Source organism: Peromyscus eremicus, chromosome 8b, assembly GCF_949786415.1.
Source record: "Peromyscus eremicus chromosome 8b, PerEre_H2_v1, whole genome shotgun sequence".
In the NCBI taxonomy this organism is placed as follows: Eukaryota; Metazoa; Chordata; class Mammalia; order Rodentia; family Cricetidae; genus Peromyscus; species Peromyscus eremicus.
In genome coordinates, this window is record NC_081424.1 from 1,199,165 (window position 1) to 1,221,355 (window position 22,191).

The 22,191-nt window shown below is 36.2% G+C and overlaps 1 protein-coding gene across 2 annotated transcripts in view; it reads right to left on the reverse strand.

Annotated features, from left to right (window-relative positions):
- Positions 1-22,191, reverse strand: part of Ascc3 (activating signal cointegrator 1 complex subunit 3) — a 342,822-nt gene that overhangs the window by 82,553 nt on the left and 238,078 nt on the right. For both annotated transcript variants that reach the window (XM_059272425.1, XM_059272426.1), the window contains exons 35-36: positions 16,575-16,686; positions 16,279-16,413 (exon numbers count right to left, since the gene is read on the reverse strand). In XM_059272425.1, the coding sequence (XP_059128408.1) occupies positions 16,279-16,413; positions 16,575-16,686 (247 nt within the window). The remainder of the gene's footprint in view (positions 1-16,278; positions 16,414-16,574; positions 16,687-22,191) is intronic.

Below are 22,191 nucleotides of genomic sequence, written 5' to 3' on the forward strand. Positions count from 1 at the left end.
TTCATAGCACTAACATTAAAAAAATAAATAAATAAAAAAACTAGAGATCTCATACTAGCAACTTAACAGAAAACCTGAAAGCTCTGGAACAAAAAGAAGAAATCACATCCCAAAGGAGTAGATGGCAAAGAAAAAAAAAAATCAAACTCAGGGCTGAAATCAATAAAATAGCAATAAAACCAAAGAGTTGGTTATTTGAGAAAAATTGTAAGACTGACTAATCCCTATTCGAACAAATTAAAAGGAGAAAGAAGCTAAATTAACAAAATTAGAAATGAAAAGGGGACATAACAACTGACACCAAGGAAATCCAGAGAATCATAAGGACAGCCTTTAAAAACATGTATTCCACCAAACTAGAAAATCTAAAAGAAATGGACAATAAACCAATAAAAAGGGAACATTGTCTTCAAGATTCTAATTCTCTCCATGCTTACTCTTGATTTCTCAAAATCCTTTCTTACATGTCATATCATCTTTAAATCCAAACTTTCCATTTTGATATATTAATAATGTTCAAGTTTTTCACGGTAAAAATAAGTTTTTCCAATAGCAATCTCTGAAGTCTCCATAAGGAAGATGGGGCCCCAACAACAACAACTCTACCCAGTCCAGAATGATGTCATGGTACTCATCATCATACTACACTTCTAGCCAAAATTACAGACAATCGTACACATCACTGGGACTTGCTGCAGAATCTACAGTTAGTCTAACTGAGACTTAATTATCTGAGCTTTCTTACAAAACCCAACAGAGATACCATCACCCCCTAAACAGCAGGAAGCAATTCTAAGAAAATGATGCCCTCTCAAAGGTTTCATGTTTCTCAGGGTTATGGATGATGGTTATAGGGTTGGGGGTAGAAAAAAATATTAGATTCAGTATTCTCCTAAAACAAAGAGTATCTCAAAAAACAAAACAAAACAAACAAACAAAAAACCCCCAAACAAACAAACAAACAAAAAAAGTAGAATGGATAGGTATAAAATATTATGGTAGATTATGTATATACTAGTAAACAAATTTAGTAAAATAGCAACCTTAGATAATTTGCACTGTTATGGATTTTTATATATTGATACAAATGTAAACTATTTTTATATTCCCGTTTAAGATAAATTGTATATTGACACAAATACAGAAGTACATTTTTTTTTTTTTTTTTTTTTTTTGGTTTTTCGAGACAGGGTTTCTCTGTGTAGCTTTGCACCTTTCCTGGAACTCACTTGGTAGCCCAGGCTGGCCTTGAACTCACAGAGATCCACCTGGCTCTGCCTCCCGAGTGCTGGGATTAAAGGCGTGCGCCACCACCGCCCGGCTCAGAAGTACATTTTTTACAATGTACATATATTTCTACTCTTATTTGAAATATTTGTATATTGATAAAATATAAATTTATATCTGTCATACTGTATGTATATTCTACCTCTGTTTAGGATATTTTGTATATTGATATATATTTAGGATTATTGTCATATTGCATTATACATTCCTAGCTCTGTTAAAGATATTTTGTGTACTGTCACAATTTTGAAGTCATTGTCCTTTTACCGTACATTTGCTTACAGACTATTTACCTGTTTACATGAAGCCTTAGTCCTTAGATTATTTAGGTAGGTAAGACTTATAGATTTATAGTCACCTATGCTTGTCATATCTCTATAGTTATGTTAGTTAGGTTATCCAGAATTACAGATACATAGGTCGGATGGACAGGTAATCTTCAAACACTTCATGGACCTAGAAAATATGGCATTTAAATAACTTAGAATTCTGTTGACGTGAGACACAATTGCTCCTGGCTGCACCAATTTGATCCTGAGAGAACGTTGGGCTTCTAAGACATTTCCATTTGGAAGTTTGTCTTCTTGGCACAAAATGGCCTACTGAGCAAAGAACTGCCCTTGCCTTGACTGCTGACAGTATGAATGCTATCCTTTCTGGACAAGTGGGACAAAAGGAAAAGTGACTACTGAACTCTGCCAAGACAGGGTAAGATGGTCTTTCAGAATTCCTGCTTCTGAAAATAGTCTGTCAGATACTCTAGCCCTATAGCCAATTTGAACGCACCAACAATGCTGAGAAACATTAGGTGATTGTCCAGGCTGCCAGCTGTCTCTGTCTACTCTTGCAAGACTCCCGAAAGTTGCTTGCATCCATCTTCCATTTCTCAGGTATCATTATATTCCTTCTCAGGTCTTTGATGAGATTGAAGACTAACAGTTATAGTTACAACTCAGTATATATATAATATCTTAGATAGAACATATTAAGTATTAGATTTAGGTTCTTTAGGATAGGACACCTTTTGGAATGATCTTTGTAACATGCCATTTACCTATGCTCCAGACTTCTCTGGATTTTAGTATGTGTCTCTTGTTTGATATTGTTTGTGTTGGCTGTAGTTCCATCTTATCTAGGTCATTATCCCTTATTACTCCTGGACAATATTGGATAATCATTCCTATTGTATATAGTCTTGTATTAGGTTAGAAACTTCTTATTTAGACAAAAAGGAGAGATGTAGCTTTGACCTGGAAGTACTACCCCCATTAAGGCTTTGGTAACTGTCATGCCTAGAAGGTGGAGCCGAGAGAGGAGCCCTGAAGACCCGAGATCCGTATGTGCGGGCTCTCTTGGTTCCTGGATCCTGGACGATGGAGATAGACTGAGCAGAGTTCTCCAGAACACTGCTGGACTGCGCTTCACCTTTTCCAGACCCTGTAACCTATCTTGTAAGTTATCCCACAAAAGAAACCTCCCTTTTAACTATGTGGAGTTGCCGTAATGTCAGGGACAAGGACAGAATCTCTAGTTAGTGGAAAAATACAGACCCCCATAAGACAGGGAACTAGATTGTCTTACAGTCAGGTTGCCTAGCAACAGGACATTGAGTCAGAGCCCTTGATCCTTTTACCCTGTAAACATCCTATACAAATATCCTGTTAGCTTGCCTCACCTTATGAACATGACAGCTTCTTGCTCCCCCGCCCCCCTGCAGGAACTATATAAACCTCCTGGAGAAAAATAAAGTTGCACCTTGATCAGAATCTAGACTTGGTGTATTTCCTTGTATCTCCTGTCTCTACATTCCATCCTTAGGGTGGTCGAGAACCCGTTGTAGCCCTGCAGGCGGGGGCACCTTAATATTTCAACCAATAGGTACCACTTACCAAAGTTAAATCAAGATAAGATAAGCAAATTAAATAGACATATAATCCCCAGTGAAACAGAAGGATTCATTAAAGTTTCCCAACCAAAAAAAGTCCAGGGCTAGATGGTTTTAGCTCAGAATTCTTCTAGACAGTCAAAGAAGACTTAATGCCAATACTCCTTAAATCGTTCCACAAAACAGAAACAGAAGGAACATTGCCTAATTTGTTTTGCAAGGCCACAGTTACCCTGATATCCAAACCTTATTAAGATTCAACCAAGAAAGAGAATTATAGGCTAGTTTTCCTTATGAACATAAATGCAAAAACATACAATAAAATACTTGTAAACCGACTCCAAGAATACATCAAAAAAGTTCATCTACCATGATCACAGATCAGAGATGCAGTGATGGTTCAACGTATGTAAATCAATGAATGTAATCTACCAAATAAACAAGATGAAAGAAAAAACAACACAATCATCTCATTAGATGCAAAATCCAATATCCCTTCACGATAAAAGTCCTGAAGGGATTAGGGATAAAAAGGACATATGTAAAAATAATAACAGCAATTTATGGTAAGCCTATAGCCAATAATAACTTTAAATAGAGAGAAACTCAAACCAATTCCACTAAAATCAAGACAAGACAAAGTTGTCCACTCTCTCCATATCTATCCAATATAGTATTGGATGTCTTAACTAGAGCAGTAAGACAACTGAAGGAGATCAAAGGGATATAAACTGGAAATGAAGAAGTCAAAGTATCTTTATTTGTAGATGATATGTGACCCTAAAATTTTCACCAGGAAACTCCCATAGCTGATAAAACACTTTCAGCAAAGTAGCAAGATACAAAATTAGCAAAAGTCAATAGCCCTCCTATATACAAATGACAAACAGACTGAGAAAGAAATTAGAAAAAGAACACCTTTCATAATAGTCTCAATAAAATACAAACTATCTTGGGTAACTAAACAAGCAACTGAAAGACTTGTCTGATAAAAACCTCAAGTCTTTGAAGAAAGAAATTGAAGAATATATCAGAAGATGGTAAGATCTCCCGTTCTCATGGAATGGTAGAATGAATGTAGTAAAAATGGCCATCCTATCAAAAACAATGTACAGATTCAATGCAATTCCCATCAAAATTCTAACACAACTCTTCACAGATATCAAAAGGACAAAAAACCCAGGATAGATCTTGAATAACAAAAGAATTATAGGAGGTACTGTGGTGATATTGTGTTCCCCAAAATATTGTGCACCCTAATAAATTTATCTGGGGTCAGAGAACAGAACAGCCACTGGATATAGAGGCCAGAAAATGGTGGCATATACGCCTTTAATCCTATCAGTTGGGAGGCAGAGATCCATCCAGATCTCTGTGAATTTAAAGCCACATTGGAAACAGCCAGGCATGGTTACTCATGCCTTTAATCCCAGGAAGTGAGCCTTTAATCCCAGGAAGTGATAACAGGAAGCAGAAAGGTATTTAAGGTGTGAGGACGAGGAGCTGGAGCCCGGTTAAGCTTTTAGGCTTTAAGCAGCACAGTTCAGCTGAGATTCATTCTGGATGAGGACTCAGAAGCTTCCAACCTGAGGAAACAGGATCAGCTGAGAATTGGCAAGGTAAGGTAGCTGTGGCTTGTTCTGCTTCTCTGATCTTCCAGCATTCACCCCAATACCCAGCTCCAGGTTTGTTTTTATTAAAAATTCTTCTAACAATTCTTGCTACAAGGTATCACTATACCGAATTTCAAGCTGTAATACAGAGGTATAGTAATAAAAACAACATGGCACTGGCATGAAAAGAGACACGTTGATAAAGAGAATTGAACGGAAGAGCCAGACACAAATCGACACACCCTTGAACACTGAGTTTTAGAAAGAGAGCCCAGAAGACAGCCTCTTCAACAAATGCTGTTGGTCAAACTGGATGGCTGCATGTAGAGCAATATAAACAGATCCATATTTAAAAATTCTGCACAAAATCAACTCCAAATGGAACAATGACCTTAACATAAAACAGATACACTGAACTTGATAAGAGAAAAATTTGGGAACAGTATGGAACTCACTGGCACAAGAAAAGATTCTGAACAGAAAAGTTTTAGCACAGGTACTAAGATCAACAATTAGTAAATGGGGCCTTATGAAACTGAACAGCTTCTGTACATCAAAGGACACTCATTCAGGCAAGGTAGCAGTCTACAAAATCAGAAAAGATTTTTACCAACTGTCCATTCAATAGAGGGCGAATATCCACAATATATAAAGAACTAAAAAAACAAACAAACAAACAAACAAAAAACAAAAAATAAACCTAGATATCAAGAAAACAAATAACTCTTTTAGAAAATGGAATACAGACCTTATCAGAGAATTCTCCAAAGAGGAAACTGAAATTGAGAAATGATTAAAGAAATGTTCAACATTCTTATCCATTAGGAAAATGCAAACCAAAACTACTTTGGAATTTCATCTTATGCTCATCAGAATTGCAAAGATCAAAAAAACAAATGGCAGCTCATGCTGGCACAGATGTGAAATAAGGGAAACACTTATGCGCTTCCTGGTGGGAGCTAATACAGAAATCAAGTATGGCAGTTCCTTAGGAAGATGTGACTAGATCTAACTCAAGATCCATATATACCACTCTTGGGCATATATCCATAGGTCGATTCATCCTACCACAGGGACACTTGTTCAACCATGTTCATTGCTCCTCTATTCATAATAGCCAGGCTGTTGACAAGACCACAGCTTGTTTTCCACAAACTGAAGGCAAGGCCCAATTGCTGAAGACAATTTAATTAACATGGAGAAGTCAAACTGGTATCAATGCCTACAAAGAACCTTCACCCTTATGTTCTAGCTTCTCTGGTACAGGAAGATACCTGCACACTATCAAAAGAAAAATATAAAGATCAACCCAGCCACAAAAAACACTCTGATCTACAATGGTGTCCTGCCTGCGATGGTGGCTCAAAGCTTGTGGGAATAACCAATCAATTATCTAATCTGACTTAAGGCCTACTTCCTGAGTAGAACCCATACCCAGTAACTAAGAACCCAAGGTTAGACAGCTCAGGGACCAAGAGTAAAAGCAAATACTATTTTTCTAAAAAACAAAACTGTAGTAATAATACTTCTAATGACTCCTAATACCATTCTGCTATACTCACAGGTCAAGATCTTGTTCTGCGATTATCAGGGAACCTCTCTCCTAAAGCAGACTCAACAAATACTGAGACCAATGGCCATACACTACAAAGAGTGAGAGACTTTGGAATACTCATCCCTAAATGGGATGTCTCCACCAAATCTCTCCATTCAGGACTCAGTGAACCTTACTGAAGAGGAGGTAGAAAGAGTGTAAGAACCAGAGGGGATAGAGGACACCAAGGGAAAAAAGGCCCTCTAAATCAACACAAGCAAAGCTCATATGAACTCACAGAGAAAGAGGCAGCACAGTTCTGTACCAGATCTGAGTACATTATAGTTTATAGTGTTTTTATGGAATTCCCGAGTATGTACATGAGTGGGTCTCTGTTTCTTGTGCCTTCTCTTGGGCTTCTTTCATTCTGTTTGTTTGTTGTATTCAATGACAATGAGTTGTTTTTGTTTTATCTTATTTTATTATATTATGTTTAATGTTATTACTATTCCTTAGAAGTATGTTTCTTTTCCAATGAGAGACAGAAAAGAAGTGGATCAGATGGGAGGGGAAGTAGGGAGGAACTGGGAGAAGTAGAGGGATGAGGAAACCATAAATCAGTATATATTATTTGAGAAAAAATGTATTTTTCAATAAAAGACAAAACAAAAAGGGGCATGGTTAAAAAAATAATTATACAAAAATCACCTCTATGCCATGATAGCAAGTTATCAAAAAAAAAAAATCAAGAAAATAATCTCATAGCTACAAAAATTAAAATACTTAGGAAGAAAGATAATTACAGAGGTAAAAGATCTCTTTATGGTCACTATAAAACATTTATGAATGAAGGTAAAGAGGGCAATAAAAGATGGAAAGAGATTCTCTGTTCATGTATTGGAAATTTGTATCATCCAAAGCATTCAACATAGTCAATGCAATTTCTATCAAAATAGTAATGATATTCTTCACAGGAAAAAATTTCTACAATCTGTATGGAAAAATCAAAATAATAGAATAGCCAAAGCTTGAGCAAAATGAACAAGGCTAGAGGGATCATGTGACATGACCTAGCACATACTACAAAGCTATAGAACCTAAACAGAACACAAGAGTACAAGTAGGAAAAAACACAGACACAGCCTGGAGCCATCTCCATAGGTTCAAAATCAACAGAATAAAAAACATACCAAGAACAATGAAAAACAAAACAAAACAAAAAAAACAAAACACTGTCTCCTTAATAAATGGTGTTGAGGAAAAAAATATGTCCACTTGTCTCATACCATGCACAAAAATCAACTTGAAATGGATTACAGACTTAAACATAAAATCTTAAAATATGAAACTAGTGGGAAAAAAAAAAAAAGAAAAGAAAAAAAAAAAAGAAAAAGCTCCAGGATACTGGTCTAGGCAATTTTTCTCATATGACCTCGGAAGCAAAGGCAATGAATGCACAATATGATTATATTAAACTAAGAAGCTTATGCAAAGAAAAAACAAAAATAAAACAAAACAAAAAACGAAAAAATCCAAGTCAAAATAAAATAATCACAATAAAACACAGAATACAGAGACAACTGACAGAATAAGAGAAAATACTTGCAAACTACACTAGAAGAAGAAAAATGCTATTCGTTTTGCCTACCAGAATCTGATAGTAAGACCCTGTTGCTAAAGACACCATGCTCTTTGCCTTACTCCCTGCTGGGTAGCTTTCATAGTACCAGGAAGGGTCATCCAGGCAGCAAGGGAAGAAAAGTCACCAACAGTCTTACTGTAAATCCTGTAAGCTACCATAATAACCAGCCTGAAAAAACAAGTCCCTGGGTACAACAGTGGTATGATTGTTATGGCGACCATTTCTGACTGGATTTAAGGCCCTCTCCACCAGAGAAAACAAATGCCTGCTACTGTAAATCTGACCATGAACCTATTGCTTGGGAAACTTACAGAGGCCAGAGGAGAGGAGGTGCTATTATTATTTTGCCAAATTAGTATCAAACTGCCTTCTAAATACTTATTTCCACAATGGCAGACAGACTATTAATTCTCATTCTTCTTCAGAGAAACTCAGCAGTCAAGTCTTAATATAGATTCTTAACTTGTCAAAATGCAGAAAAGAAATGTCTATGAAGTGCTCAGCCCCTAACAAGGCATTTATGGTATACTCCCTACCCTCAAGGACCAGGGAACACCACGGAAGAGGGGGCATGAAGATGCTAAGACCCAGGGTTTGGGGAGGATTGTTGTGAAACAGTGTCTTCAGTACATGACAAGGCTGTTGCACTCAAGAATTCACGATGACTGTGGTTACCTGAATAAAGTCAAGCCAGTCAAAATCCTGGCATAGATAAGGGAGGGCTCTTAAGGCATCACCCTAGCTGAAGGGATAGGGAAGGGTGTGGCCCCCATAGGTGAACTATTCTCCAGTAGATGGTTTCACACATGCCCATGAGCATTTGTAAAGCATGAACTTTGGACTTGGTGGTTCATTAAAAATAAATAATTACATGGAGCTGGGGGGGGGAATATGAGTAATATTGAGGAGGTTTAGGAGGGAAGTCATGGAAGGTTAAGATATGATCAAAATATCTACGTGCATGGAATTCTCAAGGAATTAAAAAACGAAACAAAACAAAAACAGGCAAAGCCCTGAACAGATAATTCCCAGAAGAAGGCATATAAATGGTCAATGAGTATACAAAAATATTCAGCATGATTAAAAATCAGGGGTATGCAAATCAAAGCCATGAGCCCCCACACCCCTATAACATAAAAGTGGCTATTGTTAAAAAGAAGAAAAATTGGGTGGCAGTATGCAGAAATGAGAGATCTTATACACTCTGGGTGGAAATGTGAACTGGCACAACTATTATGCAGGATAGTATAGAAGCGTCTCACAAAATCAGAACTACTAAATGACCCAGCAACCCCACTTGTATGTATATAACCAGAAAAAATGAAATCAATGTATAAAGTGATATATGCTCTTCCATGTTTACCAAAGCTCATTCACAACATAATTGGGGTGATATATTGTGTACCCTAATAAACATCTCAGGATGAAAGGACAGAGCCTGCCACTAGATTAGATATAGAGGCCAGACAGTGGTGGCACACACCCTTAATCCACCTGGGATGCAAAGATCCATCTGGATCTTTGTGAGTTCAAGGCCACACTGGAAACAGAGGCAGGCAGTGGTTGGTGGCACATATATTTAATCCCAGTACTGGGAAGCACACATGCCTTTAACCCCAGGAAGTAATACACAGAATGGTATATAAAGCAGGACACAGAATGGTATATAAAGCGTGAGGAAACAGGAACTCTTCTCTCTTGAGACTGAGGATTTCATAGAGGTAATGACTTGTGGCTGGCTTGATCTGCTTCTCCGATCTTTCAGCTTTCACTCCAATGTCTGGCTCTGGTTTTTTTTTTTTTTTTTTAATTAATAAGACTGTTTAGCAATTCATGTTACACATAATAAACTTAGGTCTCCTATTGATCAAATGATGAACTGATAAGGAAAATATAGCATACAAATATTAACGTGATTCAGGTTTGAAAATAAATTGTCAATTGTGACAATATGGATAAATCGAGAGAACATTATTTTAAGTGAAACAAGCCATGCACAGAAAGATGAACACTGCTGAATCTCATTCATATATGGAATCTATAAAAGCTGATCTCATAAAAAGAAAGGAATGGAGTGGTAGTTGCCAAAGCATATGTGACTAGGGGTATGTATGTAGGTGGTCGGATATATAATTGTAGCTAGATCAGAAGAGAAAAAGTACGTATTAGACAAAGACAGGCAGAAGGCAGACTGCTTAAGGTGAAGCTGTAGGGAAACAGTGGAAGGGCAGAAATTGGGAATGACTGCAATACAGTTTCTTTCTGGGGCAATAAAATGTCTTAAAACTGTGGAGATGACTGAATGGTTCTGACTATATACTTCAAATGGGTGAGTGACACAATAAGGTGGATTATAACTCATAAAGTTGTTTTTTAAAAACCAAAATTATTAAAAGTACACTTTGTCAAATAATTCATGATAGGGTACCTTTGGAAAGAAAGTTTGCAGAGTTTCCTAGTCTTTTCAAGACATTTACAACCCACTACGTAGAAGCACCCAGGGCAAATGTGCTCTGATAACCCCATGTGCATGTGACCCAATTCTGCCAGGCTAGGAACTCTGGTTTTCAGAGAGGACAATGTCAGCAAGTCTTTGCTCTGAATGTTTTGATCTGGACTGAACACTTACCATGCACAGTTAAAGTAGTATTGAGCAGCAATGCCAGACACAAACACAAACCTTTATGGCCATAAGTTCGTTTGTTCTAGCACAAATTCCTTTAAAATACAGGTGTGTGTCTTCTATTTCTTTGGTACTACTCAGCTGTATTTAGGGTCAGTACTGGACAAGAACACTTATGAAATCTGAACAAGCAATAATATAGTATTTCTATAGACAGTTTAGGCTAAGAAAGTTATGAGCAAATGATTTTTACATGCTTTGCAAATTTACATAAAATCATAAAATAATATGCATAAACAGAAAAAAACAGAACAAAACATCAAAGAGAAAGCAGACAGTACATTTCATAAGTTATCTGGGAGACCTGAATCTAATATTGCTTTGACTCTTGGGATTGGGTAGAACTTAGATTTTATTATGATTTTTCCATACTGTGTCATATTAGACAAGGATGAGTCTTTAATTTTTTTTTTAAATAAGAAAGTTGAATATGTTTATGGAAGAAAGATTAAGTTTACTCAAAATTTAGTATTTTAACTTAATTGTGCCTTATTACAAAGTATTGTGCCTTAATAAAAAATTCATTCACTTTTGGAATACTGGTAATTGAGAGTTCTTTTCTGTGCACTCATTTGGGAAACCAAAAGTAATTAGAAAATAAAAATGAACAAAAATTGACCCAGGACAAATTCCAGGTATTATCACATAGATCATATGCTCAGAACCTAATAGGTTAAGAACTCTGGTCTTCTAAATGGTAACAAACTCATCTCAGACTGACATCTTTTACCAGGAAAACAACTCTTTTCACTTGGTTGAAGAAAGCTTGTAAATCTAGAATGCTGGTAGAAGTTAAGAAATAATGGAGAATAAAGGCAGTCTCAAGGGTAAAGGATGAAGAGAATAAAAAGATACTTTTAAAAAAGACATTTGCCATCTGTGCCTCTTCCAAAGATGCCAGGCGCCCCCAGGCTGAGGGGTAGGGGCGCTCTTCTCACAAACCTTGGAATGTATCACATCAGGATTCCCCACATGGGACAAAGAGCAGCAGATGGGACCTTGTGACTGCCACGAGGTTAGGTGGAAATGGAAGGCCACGGAGGTTGGTGGTGTCCACAGTTAGTTAACCTTCCTTTCATTTCTTTCCTTTAACGAACTCTTTCATTTTACAAGCTAGGACCATCCCCAGAGTATTATTTACAATAGGCTTGTTATTTGAACTTATTTTAAGTTTAGCTCTTTAAAAATTATCACTTATTTTTCTAACTACCTTATAAGTTGGAGAAACATGTTTTAGTAATTCGATACCAAAAGATTTGTAGTTGTACTACAAAAATGACAAGATTTAAGCACTAGGCTGTTCAATTGATGAAAGAGTTATACACTGACCATTGTAATAAGTCAGCATGGCTTTAAGGAAAGCAGTACTGCCAAACCTGGAAATTTATTGATATATATATATATATAGATATATATATATCTATATATATATCTATATATATGTATGTTATATTGCTCTGAAACTTTAAAAACATTGGAATTGCTGTATTTTAATGTATGAAATCTGTTCTTTTATTCAAATCTTTCAGGGGAAGTAAGAGATTCACAATTTGTAAAATAACTGACATATATGCATATAGTCCTATGCTTGATATAAACAAGGATAATTTCACTAAGTTTTTGATATAGAAGCATAACTTTATGTTTCTGTGCAGTTACAGGAACACCAATAGACAAATAATTCTTATATTAAAAAAGCCCTGGAAATCCGAAAGGTAAGTACATTTGGAATATATTTTTGCTTTCTTTCAGCTATTAATACCCTAAGGAAGCACACAGTTAAAACTATGTTGAAATAAAACCCCAGCTTTGAAAGCTTTCATTTCCACTGCTGTTTTAAAATAGTTGCCTTCCAAACACCTACGAAACACATCAAACCTGACCCTGCTGTGCCATGACGATGGACACTTTCTGCTCTGGAGTTGTGCCAGCATCATTAAGAGATTCTTCAATTACTTTTGAAATGTACTTTTCCCTCAGGATTTTCACTTATACCTAATTAGACTACTAACTACAAGCTTTGTAATCCCTGTTGCCAAAACTGCTAAATGCTTCAATAAGTAGGAGGAGGGCATCAATGGAGCAGGACAGATGTAATGTCACTGGTTAACAATAGAGGTGTGAAGCAGCTGCCTTAATTATGAAGCTTATTAATTCATGGTGTGGAAAAAAGCTTGGCAAGGGTTCTTATAAAATACCCAATCTTTTTAAAATAGCATCAGATGGTTTAAAACTTTAAATATATGTTTTCAACAAGGAATACTGAAATGATTATTTTGGCCAGTGATTAACATTTGTATTCAATACCTACAATCTACGTTACAAGATCACACATAATCTTAAAACTCTTATTTTTAAAATTATATGATCTTAAAATTTAGTATTTATTTATTTATTTATTTATTTTTAGATAGAATTGACCTAAAGGATAAGATAAAATGTGTCTAGGAGAGAAAATTAGCTATTTGGGAGACCTAAAGAACTACTTACTATGGCCTAGGAAGCAGCTTATTATTACTAAAATTAATTTCCATTATTTATATGATTATACCAGAAGAGGTTGGTGAGGCTTTTAAATAATACATATAAAGTGCAAAGCATATAGCAGATAATTGAAAATAGTTTTTTTTGTGTTTCTACTATGGAATAAGATTAGTGAGGAGAACAGTCTCAACAGAAATTTGGCCTTATATCTAAAATGTGGTTCTTATTATCATTTAAAGACAATGATATAGGAAAGTATAAGCCAACTGGTCAACTTCAAAAGGGTCTTTTTCTTTACAGTGTTAGAATAAAAGTTTTTACAGACTGGTGTAATAATCAGCAGAAATTATCATTAGAAATATAACAGGCTGCATCACTCAAAAGAAAAACCTCTAGAACATTCTGAAGGGTAAAAATATCCCTAAAGCAGGTACCTACAGGGCAAACAGACAGAACAGACATGCATGTATCAGGTAGGACCAATTTTGATGCAGCCCTGCCTTCCCTGACCTACAGAGAAATAATCCTAGTCTCAACACATTTCTATCTTCTATTTTAGTTCATTAGCAGTGGACTTACTCTGACTCTTTTGAAAGTTTATGTCTTTGTTCTACAATATATCTCAACAGAAGTGATGATTTGAATTTACAGTTGTAAGATCTAACAGAATCACTTCCCAATTATGAACATGTCACAAGAGTGAAAGTATTTCTGTTCAGACAACACACACAGTGATCCAAAGTCCACTTTGAGAGGCTTTAGCCACTCAGTTTGGGCCATCTGGTGTACTCTATAAGTCCTTCTAACGTGAGGCCAACGGAACTATCTACATCAAATATCCCCTGTAGATTAACATGGAAGAAGGAATATGCATTTTGTTTTGTCTTTAAATTTTTTTTTCTGATAACAAGCAGTGCTCTGACCAGTTTTAGCAATATCTAAGTGTCATTTTGCCACAGATCACAGTTTATCTATGAAGTATGAAGTTTATGGTATTGCTGATGATTTCATATCCTGGTCTCAAGTGCCTCACACTTGATACATACACAATTAAAGGAAAAATCAACATATAATATACGGTTAAAAGGACCATGGAGACCTTGGAGTGACCATGGAGAACAAAGAATAACATTTAGAGCAGTGGTTCTCAACCTTCATAATGCTTTGACTCGTTAATACAGCTCCCTTTGTTGTGGTGACCCACAACCATAGTTATTTTGTTGGTACTTCATAATTGTAATTTTGATACTGTTATGAATTGTAATGTAAATAACTGATATGAAGGATATCTGCTTTTTGACCACCTGGAGGGGTCACGACTTATAGGTTGAGAACCACTGATGTAATGAATAAACCATTTTTGATATGACTATTTTTTAATGCAATCTCTCTCTGCAAAGCTCTTTATTAATTTTAATTATGTACAAGATTTAGTGTCACCTGCAAATTCTGAAACTTCTTGTTGCCTCTATACTTTGGTGAAAGGTGTTAACAGAATCACCATTCTGAAAACTACTGAGCTCATCCCAAGCATCCTGAGCATAGAGGAAAAGGACAGAGTAGGAATTAGAAGGTAAGATATAAATGGGATTAACAGATTAATTGTTTTAAACCAGTCATGACACTCTTCTACTATGCAATACTGAAAAGTGAAAGGGTAAGTTCCAAAATACTGAGAGAAAGAATATGATAAGGTGATCTGATTAAATATTTTTTTACTTTTGAAAGAAAAAATTCTTTTCTGGTAAATACTACAAAGGCAATAAAGTCATTACATTTCTACTCCTAAGAAATCCTGTTTCTTCAGAAAAGTAGAAAGTAATACGTAAATGACTACATAGATGGTATGAATTCCAGTTTATTTTAGGAAAACACATACATGGCTGAGTGTAAAAGTCTATATATTTATATTCTCCCACAGTAGAAAAGGTGTAAGCAATTAAGAAACCTCCTTAGTAATGGCTGAAGGGAACTGACAGGCTCATATGTTTTTAAAGCTTTTAGTGAATCAATATTTTCATATTCTTTTTTCATTCTATGGTCATCTTCTAACATATCTGTTCATACTGTGACATTTCTGAGAAAAGAAGAAATTTCAATTAACCTAATTTCTATATTATGATCAACACAAAATAAAAGCCAAAGGACAAATATGTGAAGCTTAAGAAGTGAGAAATTCTCTTTCTTATAAAAAAAGATTAACTTAAAAAAAAAAATCTACATCCTTAAAAATTTTTTTCCAGGAAAAGGCGCAAAGCTACACAGAGAAACCCTGTCTTGAAAAAACAACAACCCCCCCCCCAAAATTTTTTTTCATGTTTTAAATTAAAAAAATATTTCTATTGTTTTTCCCCTTCCCTTTCCTACCTCCAACTAGTCCCATGCACCTCCTCCTTTGCTGTCTCTCAAATTCATGGCCTCTATTTCTTTAACTGCTATTACATATATATTTATATACATATTTCTAAATAAATAAATATAACCTGCTCAGTCTGTATAGTTATGTGTATGTACACACACACGTACACACACATGTATGCCTTGGGTGTGAGTGCCCTTGGAGGATAGAAGAGGGTGTGATCTCTTGTAGTTTGAGTTACATGAAGTTATAAGCTGCTTGATGTGTATGCTAGGAACCAAACTTGGGTCCTCTGAAAGGGCAGCAAATGCTCTTAACTGCTGAGACATCTCTCTAGCCCCAAATTAATTTTTGTCTCACTGACAAAATTAAACTTAAGAAAATACTATAGTGGGTGAGGGATGTGGATCAGTAGGTAAAGTGCCTGCTATATAAGCACCAAGAACTTCCTTTGGATCCCTCCCATCCGTGTAAAGAGCCAGACATGGTGGCACAAACCTGTAACCCTAGCACTTGGAGGCAGAGACAGGCAGATCCATGGAGCTCACTGATCAGCCAGCTTAGTTACTGAAGGTGCAGGCAGAGTAAGACCTTCATCCCTTGTGCAGAGTCCACCTTAAACTTTGTTGCAAGATTATCCTAAATATGAAAACGGAAAGAAACCTTGTTTGAAGGAAGGAAGACCGCCCCCTGAACACTCTCAGGTAAAATTTTCAGACCTGGAAACAATGTAAGTTGCAAATTATAAGAGAAGGTATGAAATATATAAACCACAGTAATGTAAAACTCACACTCAAAATTGAAAGCAATTCTTCAATACTGCACTCAGGTTTCAAACGGTCCTTGAACATTTTGACTGTTTTGTGCTTCAAATAGTAATAGGAGGCAATTCGGCCACAAGCTAGTGGCTCTATGCTGCGGTTATCCTATTTCAAATAAAGAAAAAACAAGGTAAGTGAAATGTACAGGGAGATCCTCATTCCTCACAGTAATAGTTCACTGTGGTTGCTACTGTAGCAGATTTGTTCCAAACTTCAATAGCACAAGCCCAGGTCCCACACTGGCAAAAGCTGGCTGAAAGTCCCACCTCTCCAACTTCAATGCAGTGGGAAAGCTCCAACTCAACCAGAGACTTCTCGATCAGCTGTGACAGGAACTTGTTCATGGAGTCCTGGCTGACGTCACCCAAGCTGTAGTAGCTAGGAAAAAAGTATGGTCAGTTTCAAGATGTGTTTACTAGAATTGTCACATTAGCTTTATGATCTTTTCAGAACTTTAAAAGCATGAATTTATAGCAAATAAAAAAATGTAATGAAAAATTAAACACGATTAACATTCCCATTTTATAGGTCAAAGGCCCAATACTAAAGGTTGCCAACACCAATGAAAAAGATAACACATTTAAAATATGTAAAATAGGCAGATAAAATGTAACATCACCCGAAAAAACATGATAGATGATCCATCTATTCCAAAATAGCCTTATACTCTGAATTTAGAAAATGTGAAATGCAAAGTTTGGCTGAAATCACATATAATAAACATATGTGTGTACAAATGAGAGGATTGGGTGGCCAAACCAGGGCTTTAACAGGCTCCCCTGGCAGCCCTGACATGAACCAGGCCTTAGTTTCCATTCACTGGAACAGGCAAGAGCTGAGCAAGCAATTCTCAGGAAAAGCACAACTTAGAGGCAACCAATCAACAGGTGCCCCCCAGCCTCCTGCCGGCTCAGCAGGTGACCTCCCCCACTTCTGCTAAAGATAGCTTTCCCTACCCTCTTTCAACAAGCCCCCAGACACTAGATGCCCCCACCACCACTGGGCCCCTAACCACTACAGCCTCCAATGAATCAGCTCCCAGACTAATCTTTCCTCACCAGATTAACCCCACCTCCCTGGAATTCCCCTATATGTTGGAAATAAATGCTCTTGCTAAATTGCATACACGACTGATGTTCTTTCTTGGGGGCTTCTCTCGGACCCTAATACACACACACACACACACACACACACACACACACACACACACACAAATACACTCCCCTTTTATTATAAAATTCACCCTTAACAACTTTACAAAACAATCAGAACTACTAATCTTAGTGGTAGATGAGTGCCTCTAGGAAATTTTGAAAATTTTTCTCCTAGTGCTTATGCAACAAACGCTGATCTAATGTCTGGAAAGGAAATCATCAAGCTAAAATAAAGAATTCTACTTTGTAATGCACAAAAAACACAAAAGCCCAGCTCTACATATTATCCAAATAAAAGCTGTAAGAATCATCTGATCATTCATTCTTCACTGCAACAATGAAAGGCAAATCCCTAACCACAAGGAGTTTGTACCAGGGAAGAAACCAAGAAGTTACGGTTACAAGAAGTTACGGTTAGGGTAATTTCCTAATCCCTGCCAGTAAATTCCACTGGAATCAGTATGGAGAACATATATAATATCCTACCTTTCTTCTTGTTCCAAGGAAGAACAAGAGTGAAATTGAAAGTAGTCTTAGAGGCTTACAGACTCTTTTCACTAAAATCCCACCATGGCCACTTCTATATTTCAACAGTATTGGAAACAACTGTCAACAACCTCCAAGGAAAGAGGCCCATATGAAATCACCATCACAGAGGGTAGAGAAGCACTGCAAAGATGACTCTTTGCAGGAACTTTTTTTTTTTAAATTAAGAAATTTTTCATTCATTTTACATACCAACCACAGATCCCCCTCTTTCCCCTCCTCCCGCCCCCCTAGCCTTCTCCCCAACCCACTCCCTATTACCTCCTCTGACAAGGTAAGGCTTCCATGGGTAGGTCCAAGCCCCTCCCCCCATCAAGGCTGTACAAGGTGTAGTGTGTAGGTAGTGAGTGGGCTCCAAAAAGCCAGCTCATGCTCCAGGGATGGATCCTTGCAGGGACATTTTAAACTTCACCAAAAGTTAAAAATTATTTAAGGATATTTGAGTGAGGGATTAAAATTATGTCAGGATAAATTTTAAATAGAAAGAGAAGTTAGTGCAAATGATGAAGAGCACTACAATGTGTCTCCACTGAAAATCAGAAGACATCAGAATTTGAAATGTCTACATCCATCCAAGTCTTCACTGAGGAATAACCAGTAAAGGATTAGATTTTTGTTTAGCAAAATATCATGAAACAAGACACAGTAACTTTTTGTTCATGGAAAGACTACTGCTTTTGAAACAGATAGCCTCTTTGCACAAACCTCAATGTCGCATTTTCAATGAAGACCCCTTTGGCCTCCACAGGCACCATGCAAACACATGGTTCACAAACATACATGCAGACAAAACATCATACACATAAAAGATAAAATAATAAAAAATTGTGGATACTTGAAGTATTACAAGTATATAAATTTCCAGCTTATCAAAATCTGTTTATCTTCTAATTTTAATCCTCAAAATAAGATACCTCATATTTTCTGCAATGTAAGGACTCCCTCTGTATTTGACATTCTTTGGGCTTGCTAAGCCTATATACTTTCCCAATACGATCAACAACTGTGTGCACCAATTCAGTTTAATAGTTATTCCTGAATTAAAAATAATGCATGCAAGACAATGCATGAGTAGAATCCTTTTAAACTAAGAAAACATTCTTCATACAATTAAACTTATGGAAAACATTATTACCATGAAACAAAAATTAACATTCCATTTTTATTTAAAAGTTTATTAGGTTATTCAATGAAAAAAGCTCACGAATACTGTTATCACTAATAATTGTTATCCTGAATATTTAAGTGGAATGCCAACTTGACATTTTATACTATAATAAAAATGTTAGTGCCGGGCGGTGGTGGCGCACGCCTTTAATCCCAGCACTCGGGAGGCAGAGCCAGGCGGATCTCTGTGAGTTCGAGGCCAGCCTGGACTACCAAGTGAGTTCCAGGAAAGGCGCAAAAGCTACACAGAGAAACCCTGTCTCGAAAAACCAAAAAAAAAAAAAAAAAAAAAATGTTAGATGTAAAAATATTTAAGGCCATCAATTATGAACCACCTTAAGATAGAGGTTTTCAACAAAAATTTTGCTTCATTCACTATATTTCATTTTATTTTACTTTATTCATTATAATTTTGTTTTGGTGGTGAATTTTGCTTCTACATGTTTTTGAAGATTAATTTCCTCCAGATAACAGCGAGGTGGTGGTGGTGGTGGTGGTGGTAGTGGAAGGAAACACTTTGTAACTACTTAAAATCAATTGCTAAGAGAAAAAACTTCAAATTCATGCTGTCTCTGAGAATACAAATTATTTCACAAAGCATTATTCACAATCCAACCCACTGAACAATCAACTTATTCTAACAGGAAATATTTAAAATTGTTACTGATACTCATTCCTATTTTTTTCTAAATGTTTTCAAAGTTCTCATTGGTACAACTGGAAGCACAATTCAGTCCAAGGAACTGAACTTCATTGACCTTTCTAAAACACATTCTGTGGTTTAATATTGGGTCTGAAGGCAAGATCACTTAAAACATTTAAAAAAATTCTATAGAGTATATTTTCCATAATTAGATACATAATTTGCGAGATATTATAAAACAATATAAATGTAACACAATTATGTTTTAGGAATCACAACATTTTGAGATGTCTGATTGGGAGCACAACATGCTCCCATTCTTCATATAAGTGAACTTTGTTACTTCCCAGTTTCTAACTTAAGTAAAAGGACATATCATTACTTTCAATAATCACTTACTAACTTGAAAAAGCATGTGGCAGCTAACTAAAAAGGTCTGTTTTCATGTTGTACTCTCCACAGTACAAAATTTATAATTTACTGGTTATTTAAACAGCGATTTTTATACAACTGTTTAATTACAGCTAACGGGCAGAGTGCGGTTTCGTGCTCACTGTGTCTAATCGTCAAGTCATTATCTTCCTCTGCTACAAACAGAAAGCCTACCTTTTGTCAGCATGCTATTTCATTTCTTTCACAGAGAAACGCAGTTTCACAATAATTGACTTGTCAGAAACTCTAATTTATGAGTCTGAGCTCTGTAAGATTTCTCTATATTGGACTTAACCTGCACACAAGCAGGGCTGAATATTTACAATGCCGTTAACAGGTGCTGAGTTGTTTAATGATTCTAATAGCCAGAAGCGTACTGAGAAAGCCAGCGGGATCACAATTACAGGCTGTTTGAACACAACAATTACTAGTCCCCAGAGAAGTGTGAAAGTCAAAGGCAGTCTGATACTGACAGCATCTAGCACATGGGCTAGACAAGCTAACTTCTATTAGCAGTCCACTGGGAAAAAGTCATAACAAGCCTCTCCCTGAAATAAAAATTTAAAAGTCCATAAAATTTAAGCAATCAAAACCTAACACAACTTTAAAAAGTATTATCCTTTAAAGCCCCTATCAAGGTAGAAGTAAGAATGACACACAGGAAACTTCAGAATATCTTTTTTTTTTTCAATGTAGAACAGATGAAATTTCACCATCTAGGAATGAAAGAGGTTTTATAGCAAAGTGAAACTGAGACAAAGTTACAGCAAACAGTTTGCATTTAATGTGAACAGTGGCAACCATTTCCTTTTTAGTTTATGTAAACCTGGCCAGATAGCTTGCTGGGAAAATTCCCATCAGTACCGAAATGTCACTGCAGTAACTGTCAGTGCTGGGAAGTCATTTGTTACAGTACCATGTTTTTTTATTATCAGATTATGCAGCAGTAATAATGACACAAATAATGGAAGAGCGCTCAGGGACAGCTGACAAGACCTCATTTTTGCCTAGATATATTTAAAAGCAGAGTGAAACTGAAAATACAAGTCGAAGCACAAAATGAATTTGGGATAGCTTCTATTTTATGAAAACAATGTATGTGTTTATACACATTTGAACAAGAGTATATACATGTGTATATAGTACATAAGGCTTGCTTATACTCATGTGCAATTGCACATATATTATACATGCATATGTATACACATGTGTGAAAATAAATAGACACACAGCTAGCAAGCCAGGAACAGTGGCTGGTGTGGTGTAGTGCTAACTTTATAGTGTTGGCATGATGAACTGAAGGTGGCTGAATAATCAGGTCATTCTTATTATTGATAATGAATTGTCTTTTGGAAACAGTATTTCTTTTCTATGGGTAAATAAACCTGGACACACACACACACCAGAAAGTAGCTTGTATATGAACATCCTTTCCACTCAAGATAAGTTGAATCTCAATTTATGCTACTAGATGAAAGGGCGCACTAAGAAAAAAATTAACATTATACACACTACAACTGTTAATGTAAGAAAACTGTAGACTTTTAAAAGAAATTTGCCTGTTTCCTCAATTCCTATGCTTTTGTGCTGAGGTTTGGGGATAGATAATTTCAACAGAGACAATAATAAAAAAAAATAGTCAAAGCCAGTCATGATGATGTGAAGCTTGGACACTGTTGGTCTAAATATAAGTTAGTACAGTCATTTTAGAAAATAGTATGGAAATCCCTCATAAAACTAAAAACGAAATTATCAAAGGATCCAGCTATCTGACTACTGGTTACATGTCTTAAAGAAACTGAATCCAGTGTGTTGGTGTACTCTGCACTGCCATGTTCATCTCAGCATCTTCCACAACAGCAAAGGAAGGGAAACATCTAAACACGCATCCACTGATGAATAAACACGTACGTGGCACACAAAGGAATACTGAGCTTTTCA